Below are 13,098 nucleotides of genomic sequence, written 5' to 3' on the forward strand. Positions count from 1 at the left end.
AGAAAGAAATCCAAAGAAAAGAAAGTTGAAGGACGAAAAGACTTACAAGAGCAAAAAATACAGGTAGTGCAAGGGAGGTCCTTCCCTAAGCTCCTCTTGGAGACGTGCAAGGACAAACATCCACAATTAGCAAGTTTGTCTAAGATGGCAACACATAAGCCTAACTAAGTCAATAGAACAAGTTAAAGCCTCTTCCGACAACATATATAAAGATGTATTAAAACCTCTTTCGGTGGACATTGAATGCAACCTATTTAAAGATGTATTGTTGCTAAGGTACGAGGATGTGTGTACTCTTTTTCCTTCACTTGGATTTTGTCCGCAAGTTGGCTTTTGTCAGGCAAGATTTTAACGAGACACACTTTACTTTCTCATAAAAATCCTCTTTTCCATTCATATTTGCATTATTTTTTTATCTCATGTTGATTAAAAAGCCCTTCAAAATTAGGCACTTAATCATAAAGCCCTTCAGAGAGAGACACCAAATTACTTGAACTAGTAACATTAAGCCCTCTAGAGTGAGGCACCTTAAATATAAAGCCTTCAAGAGAGAGGCACCGGGTTACTTGAAATAGTAACATTAAACCCTCTAGAGTGAGACATTTTAATCGAAAATCCCTCCGAAGAAAGGCACCTTAATCATAAAGTTCTATAGAGCGAGACACCTTAAGAAAAAAAACCCTCCAGAATGAGACACTTTAGTCAAAAAGCCCTCCAAAATGAGGCATCTTAATCATAAAGCCCTCTAAAGAGAGACATTGAGTTACTTAAACTAATAACCTTAAGCCATACAAAGTGAGGCACTTTAATCAAAAAGCCTCCCAGAGTACGACACTTTAATCAAAAAGTCCTCCAAAGTAAGGCACCTTAATCATAAAGCCCTTTAGAGAGACGTACCGAGTTACTTAAACTAGTAACATTAAGCCTTCCAAATTGAGGTGCTTTAATAAAAAATCCTTCTAAAGTGAGACACCTTAATCATAAATAAAGCCCTCCAAAGCGAGACACTAGGTTACTTAAACTAGTAACGATGACCATTAAGTCCCCCGGAGTGAGGCACCGAGTTACTTAGACAATAACAAAAGCCCACAAACATGACAAACGTTACCTAGATGAAATCATAAGCCCACAAACGTGACACCCGAGTTACCTAGACGATAACACAAATTAAGCCCAACTCAGTAGCACATACCAAAGCCTGTCCAATTTGGCAGCACGTACTAAAGCCTGCCATGGTCGACAACATGTCCTAAAGTTTGTCCAAATTGATAGCATATGATAGATTATGCTCAACTCCATAGTTCACTTGAAATTTGTCCAGTCTGATAGAACGAAATTCATTTGACAAGATGACAGTACACCCAATGCAAGGCAACAACCTAGATCGGGTAATCCACCTGCATGATCAAGAACAACCTAACATAACTCAACCTCGAGGCCAGTCCCTTTGCAACAAAACGTTATAAGTCATTCACAGCTCGGCTAAAGCGAGCGCAATACATACACTAATCAAACTCCCAAGACTTGAAGGCTTATATACCTACCCGACCCAATAACTGCGTAGCACAATAAGGCTCAATCAGCCTTATGATTACATAATAATGTCATATTCACCTATTGAAAAAGATATTCATTTATTAATGGCAATCATAATAATCTCGAAAATTTAGTCATGTTCTAATACTAAATATTAACATATTGCATCCTAGTATTCCGTTATACTAATATTAACAAAATATTTAGTATATCAGGTAATATATAACTTTATTATACTTATTTCAAGTAATATATCATAACTGTTATTATACTTATTTGAGGTAAGCATTTATATTGTTAATATTACTCTCTTATCATATGGATTCAAGGTCCAAAAAGGCTCTATAGATACACATAATATACTTCATGGAATAGACACTCTCTAAGATTCACTCATATAAATTCAAACTCTTTTATTGAGTTAAGAAAAAGTCTTTTATAAATGATCCCGATAAGAACCATTACTTTTTCTAATAATTATCAAAATCATCATATTACTATTTTATTAGTCATAATAAAAAACAAAAAAACAAAAACGCAACCAAAAAAAATGAAGCATTATTTCATTCTTTCCTCTTGATTTCATTTCTAGCGCCCTATTTGTTTGGTTAAAAATTTAGATTCTAAAGTTATACAATAACTGAACAAATTTTTTTACACCATTATTTCAGAGAATCTAAATAATAATAACTACCTTATATATTAAATTTTGACCAAGACTACAATAAATCAAATCGATTTAATTAAAGACATCATAGGTGGAACAACAAAACTTTCCCAACAAAAAAGAAGTTATCAGCTTACTTTGGGTCAGTCTAATTTTTTCTTTACAAGACAATTATTATTTCCTGACTAAGATCTAACAGCTATAACTGTTATCTGTCACGCTCTCTCGCTTTTCCAACTTTTATATTTAAAGAATTATGTTAAATTCGAAAAACTGTTGCTGTAAGTTTCCCTATCAATAACGAAAGCTCTTTACACGTAATCTAGTATAACGCAATCATACGAACAAAATCTGCATTTTTCTTTGATTCTTTGCTACCTTTGAAAAGCTGTTGAAGGTTCAATCAATCAAATATGGAAGTACCATAATTTCAAGGCTTCACATAATTAAGAGTGAAGCCAAAGGCAACGAATCCATTGAGATAGAGTACCATTCCTATTACAACATATCCAAAAGGAAGTCTGTTTCCTTCAGTTCAAGAATATCCAAATATATGTACAGAATGATATACGTTAAACTAAAGTAGAATGAATATGTTGTTTATTTATCCTTCGTTTCCTCAGGCAAAGCAGAAGCTTTGCAGATAGGACATACTTTCTTCATAGATAACCACTTTCTAATGCAACTCACATGGTAATCATGCCCACAAGCTTTCAGCGTTCCAACATCGTCCACGTTCTTGTATTCTTCCTGCGATTTTCAACATGGACATTTAAATTTCAAAAGTGGTCATCAACTAAATTTATTTAGTGTCACTATATTATTCTATTCTGAATGGAACAAGGAACATACCAGGCAGATTGCACAAGCTTCTTCTTCTTGACTTGGCTCGGATGAACAGTATATCGTTTCTGTCAAATACTTGGAAATCAAATCCTCAGACAATCCGGTGCTCACATGGCCTATTCTCTCTCCGAGTGCAAGGAGTTCCTGGTCGAGCCAAACATCCAAATGATTAACAATTTTTTCTACAGTACATGATATTAATTGTAAGAAGCGAAACAACAATAATTACCTCATAACTCATGTTGTCTATGTCCATCCTCATGTCTCTATGCTGATCAATCATATTCCTACCATACAGTGAAGTGCGATCAACAATCATGAAACCCTGTAAGAACAATAAAACCAAACTTGAGTCATACACCCTCAATGAAAGAACAAATTTGAGTCTCCCAGCGGAACTAAAGCCCAAAACTACAGTCTTGCTAATACTAAGTTAATAACTAGTCCACTTCACGAAGGATTTATTGAAACCAACATGCCAATGAAGTTTGCTAGCTCACCACATATCTCAATCAAGGTTATATAGCAATAATGGAGGCAGGGTAAAAAAATAAACATGGCATGTGCGTTTCCAATCATTACTCACAAGAACAAAGCTCTTGAGAGAAGATGCCATAGATACCTCAAAGTTAAATTGATCATTGAGACCAACCTCATCAGCCAATGCTCGATATCTATCACTATGTATTCTTGACCTTCCATTTCTATCATTGCTGTGCCAGCCAATGGTGGTCAATGGCCTTGGATGTCTAGAAGAGTAACTTTCAGCCACCATATGCAATCCATCATCAGAAGGTGCCATGCGACCCAAGCGCAAGCTGGAAGAAGCCCTAAAAGTTGGAGTGGATCTTTGAGAGTAGTTACTGCGAACTCCTCTAGCAGGCTGAGCCGGACAATTATTATGAAAACTTTGTGGAGCAGTAGGATTTCTGCTAGTTCCAAATTCATTATGAAAACCTCCAACATCTACAGGAGCATTACTAGAACCACTTCCAACAAGGAAATGACTTGCCTCATGATTAAAAGCATTTGCATCTGCATTTTAATAAAAAAGGTCACTTCAGATATAAAGTAGAGGCGATTAGAATGCCTTCTGTTGGTACTAAATTACAAACTAACCTGATGATGGCACCCTTCCATGAGCAGGACACACACTCATTTGGCTCCAATCCCTTGTCAAAGATCCAGAAGTTTGAGTAGAAAGATCTACCATGCTAGAATGGTCCATTTGGGGACCGGTAGAGAATGAGTTGTGTGAATGAGTATTCGATAAATGGGTCCGAGCCAAGTTTGATTCCAAATCAAGTGTAGAACGACTCCTCACATTCCTTAAAGAACTCTCACCCCGTATTGAAAGGCCTCTACCTCTAAATGACGGTGTCATATTCACATGATCAGGTGTCATATTAACATGATCCCAAGGCATATATAGTGAATCCATAGTGGGCTTCTCAGGCCGCAATTCTGAAGATGTAGGACGATCAGCTGCATTTGCACTTGCAGCATTAAAACATCTGCTTGTACTTCCTCTCTCACAGACGGAAGGAACTCCAGGGCTCTTCCGCTTGTGAGGCCCAGGCCCTCGCCCATTTCCCATTGTGAGATCAATAAAACCCCCATCAGCAACGGGAAATGATTGTCTGTCATAATTGGAACTAGAAGGCTGGTGTACATAATTTTCAGACACCGCATAAAACATTCCACCACTTGATGGATGCAGAAAATGATCATGAGAAGTGCCTGATATATCTGTTTGATGAGAGGGTGCTTCAATGTTGAGACTTGTGGAGGTATACCCATTTGACCTTGGAGCAGTGTTCCAATGAGATGGAAAAGAGATGCCATCTATTGACATATTTTCCATAGGATAAATAAAAGAGCCATTGTCGGAAGTGGTATTCCTACCTGCAATAGAGATCCAATATAATTGATATGACTATGACAATTTACACTGGCCTACAAATTGTGCCACAAAAAAGGCCAATAAACCAAAATAAAAACAAAAACTAAGCCATTTCAAGTAACACTACCAAGGTTCACATATTGTTGATCAGTATGCATATGATTCCAGTTCTGGTCAGGTTCACCATCAAACATTGGAGATGAGCTATATAAATGTCTATGCCCCATGACTCGCTAGCAATCTCAGGAGGCAAAATAGATAGTATGGCTAAGTTAGACCAGCAAATAACTCAACCTGCAAGAAAAAAAGGCATGTGAATATATCAGTAACAAAATACAAAGTTCAAAACAATCAAGCAACACCATTCCAAAGTTACAATGTATGTGCAAGAAAAGATTCATCCATGACAGAAACATGTGAAATTAACACAAAACAAATAACCATTTATATTTATCAAATTTATTCCATTTCAAACACACCGACTTGAAACTGGAGAGCTTTATCATACATACATAATCTTTTAACAAGATCCAGGTAAAACACTTTGAAAGAAAATCAGTGTGTATTCTAAAGAGTTGTTTGGATCTTAAATTCAATTTAAACACCCAGGGTGACAATCCCGCATTGCATGCAGAACTTCAACATATTCACAACATGTAGAGTAAAGACTCAAGAAAAGTGAATCATTTACGGGTTAATTGGACTTATTTGCAAGGGACAATTGAGAAAGAAGACAACAAATATTTATATGCAAACTCAAGTGAAATGAAATAGTCAGAAATAGAAAGTCATATGTCCATGGTGTAACCTTCTTCCTGAAAAAGGTAATTACTATCATAATAATAAATTAGTATTAACACGGAGCTGATTCCAAGGGATAATTCAGATAATCTTGCAAGGCAAGGGAGCATATAATCTATAAATCATAATTTAAAATTTAGTATAAATACAGTCTTAGTATATTACAAAAAAAGTAGTCCTACAATTAAATCTAGCCTGACCTTCCTCTTCCACTTACAGCATATACAAGCACCACTGGCACTTCCACATGTCTAGTCAATAGAAAAATTCCTTAGATTATCGATATATTATTCATCAGTTTACATCATTTGTCATTCAATCCTTTACAAGCAAAAGGATCTAGGCCTACAGAAGACCACCTAGCTTGAAGCTTCAGGTCCAGCTGCCAAGAATACCAAAGAAAATATCGAAGGGGTAAATAAGAAGTAACTAACTGATATAGGAGCTCAATGGATATCAAGATGATGTGTTTAATCAGCCAAAAGGACATACTCACAGCATGAACTATACTATCTATGTTAGTGTTCCAATTAACCAGCGAAATTGCATGATAGGTGTAGGCTACAGCCCTGTGAATTAGAACGCCATCAACAGGCATGCACAAAAAGAGAAGCATGACTACCAGCCACACAATTTGGCCGAGTGAGGAGAATCACCACTGGCAATTATTTCTGGAGAGGAGGAAATATATGCTTCTGATCATCAAGGCTTGGGAATTCAGCATAAACTGACAGAAACTAGCCTGTAAAATACTAAACAGGTGCCACTCATATACTCCTTAACCGTAACAAATACCAAGAGTCCCAGTATTCCAATCACTTGAAGCCAAACTAATGGGATGTCTCTTCATTGACAAGAAAATATAAATGAGGGAAAAGGGACATAGTTGAGATTTAAATTAGACGGATAATGGTTCCTCACTCTAGCTTATTATGAGTAACAGCATATGACTTAAAAAGAGGAGTGATTGGAAGTAGGATGACTCAAGCAACAGACTTACCTGGCAAGGTTTACAAACGACCACTCAGCAAATGTTAGCATTCCTATTATTTTCCTGCACTTGAAAAATGATAATCAACTATGTGCTCAACCAGGCACAAGACTCCTGAATTTTCCGGATAATAAGTATCAGCAGGCAAGACAAGACCAACTAAACACAAATAATTTATGCAAATACAGTGTATAAACTGAAAAACAAAGTATTTGAACTACAATGGTAATTTGTTATTCGAGGGGGGAAATGGAATAACAAGAAGGAATAAGGTTTAATAAAACAATTTATATATCTCGCAAAAATTAAGAGATGAATGCAAAGTCAAAACGAAAACAATTTCACCCAGATTATCTTAATGAAAACACCAGAGTCCGGGGAAAAAAATATTATCAAAACTAGACTACAGTTTTTACTACAAGGAAACGGATATTTCTCATATAAGAACCAGAACCATCTACTTCCAATACCACCATCTAATAATCTCCAAATCACAGAAATTATAACATAGTTAGAGAGTATAGGAGAGCAGAAAGATCCCTTCATCAACATAATGTACAGATGGTTGCAATCAGGCCAGCACAACAGTCAAGAAAATAGAAGTTACATTATCCTAGATGTTACAATTTAAAGCCAAAATAAGAGGGATGAGGCAGGCATATCCTCGGGGAGTTAAATTTGGTTCATTCATTTCATTTTAGAGAGGAAAGAAACAGATTAAAACCATTCAAGAATGTTAAAATCATTAATTATCAATATGAAACCAAATCAGCACAGTACAAAGACCATGCCTCTGACCATCTACATTTTACATGTCTCCAGATATTGGCAACGTCGGAAGTGTACACAGTTAAAAGAAGTCACTGTGCATGCAGATTGCTTTCAAAAATGTTACAAGGCAATTTTTTAAGAAAATGGGTGAATAACATAACAAAGTACAAAAAGTCTCAATGGCCACAACAATCCATTAGAAGCTGGTATTGGCATTAGCAGAACCAAAACATAAAATTAAAAATATATTAAATAATTACAACCGGTAATTATCAGAGAAAAAAAAAACAGATTTAACTTGGTTTTCAATTATCAGTAAACATAAAGTTTTAGGTTTACTTTCAGATTTCACTATAATCAAAATACTAATAATAGATATCAAGACAGACATAAAGCTGAATAAATCCATGATGCTTATGATTTCAAAACATAGGCATCCGGCGTTAAATTAAATCTAGCTGTAAATAATATTGCATTTTTTTATGAAATATATTTCTAAATCTAGTTATATCTGAATTAACTGGAATAAGAAAATAAAATAAAAAGGACTTAATTAAATTTTAAATTCCTCGATCTTTCTTAAGTTTCTTTTATTGATTGAATACTCAATCTTTATATTTTTCAATTGAATCAGTACCGTTTAATTTTTCCATTAATTGAGTGGCATGATTGTTATATTACTCTTACTTATTTCACATGTTAAAAAGTGTTAAAAAAATGAGTTCTTTTTGTTGATATAAAATGATATTGCAGTTAATGTAAAACGATAAGTAACTTTTATTACTTTCATTGAAAACTGTCGGATAACAGGAATGATCTTACCAATGGTACAGGGCCAGTTCCTTGGTTGTTGTAGGTGATGACATGGAAGTGGGCGAGAAGTATGATAACCTCATTATCCAACACATTTTCTATGAAAACAATAAAAGTCACTTCTTATTTTTTACATAAACCGCAATATCATTTTTATATTAACCATAGAATCTCACCTTTTTTAATACACACATGGAAACAAGTAGACAAGATGATAAAAGTAATATACAATCACATTACTGAGTTAACAAAAAATTAAACAAGAACTCAAATGAAAAATATAAAAAATTTGAGTGCTTAATAGACAAATAAAAATCAATAGAGTTAACTGAAAATACCCAAATTTAGGAGGAATTTGAAATTTAATTAAGCCAATAAAAAACTTTAAATTCAATGCAATGAATATATTTCCGTATAAAAAAATTTGCATTCTTCCATAATAGCAGAGCAATCAAAGCACATGCCAACATTCAACTGTAATAACCTCTCTTCACAAACCAGAGGGACAAAGTACAAAAACTGAATGAGGCCTGCCTTAACAATGTCCACTGTCCCCAATAAGGGATGACAATTTAAAAAATTAGGACGAATAAGTTTAAACTAAGAAGAATTTTTTCAGTCCTCAAACTAGCTAATACAAAAGGCAGAAAGTCCAGGATTATGGCTATGTTATCAAACACTCTTGACACTAGTTTCCATCCATTCCTCAACATTTAGGAACATGAGTGAAGATAAATTTGTGGTGATCAAACAGCTTCTCTGTCAGTAAACCCAAGGTTCATATCCAAATAAAGAATCATCCAGCTCTACACCAAATCCAACAATGAGTAGGTTGAGCTAATGGAGGAATCAACTTATGGCAGAATAATAACAAGGATAACCAGCATAAACGGAAGTTCATATCAATTCAGGGCAAATGAATAGTAGTCTCCATCATCAAATGCGCTATTGGTCCAACATTGAAGCCTATATAGTGCACACCAATGTGCAGTGAATTCTTTATCAATGCTGTCACTGGTATGCTCATTATACATCCCCACAAGCAACACCACCACAACAGGAAGCCTAATGTCAAATTCAAAACAAGAAGAATTTGACAAAGGCATATAGAAGTCACTGGGTCAAAAAGAGTATCAAGGTTTGCAAACATCTCATCTCAGCACCCCAGACCCACTAATAGAACTATAAAAATAAAATATGAAAAGTGTCACATCACTCCCTACATTGCCCGTTGCACTACAAACCAACATCTTGCCTCACCAAACATTGGAATGCGACAGAGCTATTGCCACAAGATACTCAGCGGCCATTTCATACCAGAAAAACACCCAGTCCCTGAAGATGGACGAGCTTCATCTAAAAGGCCACATTCTAGTTGAATAAAGCCTATGCAATTCTTCCAATTAACAGAGGATCTTTGGTGTAATATTCGTTCTGTTTCCTATATGAAAGTCGGCATATAACAATGCATAACGGCAACAATATGCTACTAAATCTTGACACAAAGGTTCGTCATGCCAAAGTCATCATTTCTACAGTCATCCCTTTAACCCAAGACTTAAGAATCCCTGCTACATCATATGCGATTCAGACAACGTAATTGAGAAACCAAATGGAGAAATTCATTCACTTCCATAACCTGTACAGTACAAATGCCAAGGCAAACAAAACCAGCTCTCGCCAATAATAATAGTAATATATTACTGTAATATGAACGCCAAAGGTAAAGTGATAATATACCAAAAAACTGCTTGAAAAGATCCATGAAGGGTAAATTGCTAAAGAAAAGTGGGGAACAGAGACAATTAAGGAGAAATTCCAATGCAAGCACATCTCACCAGCGCATGCAGATGTAAGCATGTATAATACACCAGCAGCACCAAGAAACCTGCATAATAAAACAATCATCTAAACCTAATGGATTCTAAGAATATCTAAACAAAACCAGGACCAACAATATATGCCAGAGCAGCCAATATTAAAAACCACAATGCATGATAAACAATTAGTGTTCAAGACTTCAACTACAAAGCCATATATGCCAATAATATACAACATACAACGACAGGAGGGTGAGCCTAGGCACAACTATAAGGTTGCTGCCTTGTGACTTCGTAGTTTCAAATCCTGGGGACAACCTTTTCACTTGTGCACGTGATATAGTGCGCGTACTACCGTTACTCCCCCAAACCCTTTTAGCATACATAAAGACAGCAGAAGTTGATAAAAGGTCATAACAACACTGATCAGGAAAAGATTTATCCTTCTTTTACAAAGTCAGGGAAGAGATCTGAATAAGATGTTAGGATAAAAAGTATATGCTTAAAACTCTGCATATTCTCAAATATTAACAATAAGAAGTTTGACTGTAGTTCATTTTTTTCACTTCAGCAATAAAAAAGACACTAAGCAAGAAAGTACTCTGTGATGTCTTTCCATCAAGCATAAAATTAGATAAACTTTATATATGACTTGTCATAATACTTGAAAAAACTAAATGTACTTCCCAGGAAAATATACGACGATAACAACATCATGCTATCCATCATCACAGAACAAAAGGGGATGAAATGAAAAATATAATTTCACTAAATCTAAGACCTTATACGGAATCCAAATTCACATAATTTCTAAAAGCAAGGAGAATAGAGAAGTACTCAACACAGAAGGGGGATACGTCTATAAAACACAACATCAAGCAAAACATATTCGACCGATGTATAGATTTTCATTTCCCCTGCTTTAATAATTACTTATTTTTTTTAAAATGCATGCGGTTGAGCTAACACAAACAGCGTGATTCGATGGCGGCTTTGCCACAACTACAGAACAAGAGAACAAAAACGAAGAAAATCGAACACCAAACTCATAAACAGCATAATTTCGGAGGGGAAATTTAAAATCCCGCACCAAACAAACATCTGAAAAGCAGAGAGTGGTGATAAAGAAACAAAAAGCATAAAGAACGGACAATATTCTCTTCTCTGAAGAGAAAGGGAAAAAAAATCACAGACGCGCCTCGGAGAGGGCGATGACACGTTGGAAATAAGCAACGAGAAGATCGGAAGCGAGGAAAGTCGAAGCGATCAAGCGAGGGATTGTGGATTTGCAGAAGTCAAAGAAATGAACGCATATACAGTTGGATCATGGTGATCATGCATGAAAAAATTGCAAGCACGTGTGTTGAGAGAACATAAGGTGGAATCGGTAGGATAAACGTGCCTTGAAAATCAGTTACGGTGGTGCTGCGACGGCGGAGCTCCGATCTTTGAGAAACGGAAAGAGGAAGATAGAAGAGAGAGAGAGAAGAAAGAAGGGGAAGAAGATGTGAAATTGTCGTGAGAAGGAGACAATGAAATAAAGCGGTTGTACGCAGAAATAAGAAACAAGAGGAGGAGAAATTCGCTGCACTGCCCAATCTTACCGGTTACCTATACCATCAGTATTTACTTCTTCCATTAATTATTACTAAACACATCAACAACCTTTTTCTTTTATTATTTAATTTAATTTTACTTTACTTTACCCTATGCATTTCACCTTTGCTTCAATTTTTTTTTTTATTTGAGGTTTATTTTTTACCTAAAGATTATCTAGCTATATTTTCCTTTCTTTCAATGAAAACTAATAATATTATTGAAAAAGAAAACTATGTAATTCATCGATTATATTGATGTTTCAACTCTTTCATTTTGCATTAGTTAGATCTGATAACATGTTATTAGGACATTTTTAAATTCTTTTCTCGGCTAAATCTCTTAAAAATTGGAATAATACATTTCTTATTTTATATATTTTAATAGATCTTAATTAATGTAAAATTAAAATGCGGTAGAAACAATATGTTAAAAATGTGCTGCTAACAACACTCTTCTCTATCATAAATATTAACAGAGTTTTGAATTAATTATACAAATAATAATTTAATTTTATGCATAAGTTAGAAAGATAAGTTAAGAGTTTAAAATTATGCTAACTTTATAATATATATTTCAAAAGAAATCTCTTGCTTCTTGCTTGCACATGAAATATTATGAATATGCTTGTTTTTTAGTAAACAATAAAAATTATCAATAATGAGAATAAATATTTTATATTAGAAACTGTTTTTGGAAAAAATAACAAAATCAACTGAATTAAATATTTTTATTGGTACATATGATTATGTTATAGATGTCTTATATCAAAAAGTAGAAAGGAAATATTATAATTGTAAATTTCTCACTTCATTCTTTTAAGGGTTGAATTTTAAAAAAAAATATCTTTATTTATTTATGATTTATAAAATTTAATATTCCATTAATCACAACATTAGTAGTTATATTTCATAAATCCGTTAATACTTAAATAATTTATCCATGAGTAGAATTTATTGTATTTTTTATTTGTGTAAAATAATTTAAAGGACATAGGAAGCGAAAGAGTGTATTTAATGTGTGGCATTTTTTTTATGTTTTGTTTCGGGATGGGTGCATCTTTACCTCTTTAGTGCTTCATTTTGTTACTGTTGAATCAAAATGCCATTTGTTACTGTCAGAACGTTTTGGGTTTTGCGGATGCGTGTTGACTAGAATCAGCAAGTTTGAGTGACAGAAGCAAGTTGTATGGGTGGGATTAACTCGGTTATACAAACGTAACACGTGACTTCACCCAACATGTTTTTCGAATGTATTTTTCACATTCTTATTTTTTTCGAAAACAAAAATTCTACTACTACTACTTTTACCCTTTGAAGGGTCGAAAATTTAACTCTATGGTTTGCAGAATCGA

The 13,098-nt window shown here is 34.6% G+C and overlaps 1 protein-coding gene across 9 annotated transcripts; it reads right to left on the reverse strand.

The window, feature by feature from the left end:
• Positions 1-2,631: 2,631 nt before the first annotated feature.
• On the reverse strand, positions 2,632-11,725 carry LOC114189831 (uncharacterized). 9 transcript variants are annotated; one of them, XM_085676294.1, is made up of 8 exons: positions 11,551-11,725; positions 10,167-10,216; positions 5,080-5,246; positions 4,169-4,954; positions 3,636-4,084; positions 3,279-3,374; positions 3,056-3,193; positions 2,632-2,953 (listed from the first exon to the last, which is right to left on the reverse strand). In XM_085676294.1, exons 3-8 carry the CDS (start codon positions 5,177-5,179, stop codon positions 2,804-2,806), a joined length of 1,719 nt encoding a protein of 572 aa, XP_085532420.1. In that variant the 5' UTR covers positions 5,180-5,246; positions 10,167-10,216; positions 11,551-11,725; the 3' UTR covers positions 2,632-2,803. The 9 variants fall into 9 exon arrangements, with proteins under 9 accessions (XP_085532420.1, XP_027934339.1, XP_027934340.1 ...); XM_028078538.2 differs by lacking the exon at positions 10,167-10,216 and having other exon boundaries at positions 11,551-11,718; XM_028078539.2 differs by lacking the exon at positions 10,167-10,216 and having other exon boundaries at positions 11,347-11,685.
• Positions 11,726-13,098: the final 1,373 nt, after the last annotated feature.

The sequence above is a fragment of the Vigna unguiculata genome, chromosome 7 (assembly GCF_037176805.1).
Source record: "Vigna unguiculata cultivar grain cowpea cultivar isolate G323 ecotype 2 chromosome 7, ASM3717680v1, whole genome shotgun sequence".
Classification (NCBI taxonomy): Eukaryota; Viridiplantae; Streptophyta; class Magnoliopsida; order Fabales; family Fabaceae; genus Vigna; species Vigna unguiculata.

Excerpts from the sequence above, each read along its gene's own strand:
- LOC114189831 (XM_085676294.1), bottom strand. The coding sequence starts at position 5,179 with ATGGGGCATAGACATTTATATAGCTCATCTCCAATGTTTGATGGTGAA. Across the intron at positions 3,194-3,278 it reads TAGACAACATGAGTTATGAG|GAACTCCTTGCACTCGGAGA; the intron begins GTAATTATTGTT and ends TGGCTCGACCAG. Across the intron at positions 2,954-3,055 it reads AAGCTTGTGCAATCTGCCTG|GAAGAATACAAGAACGTGGA; the intron begins GTATGTTCCTTG and ends TGAAAATCGCAG.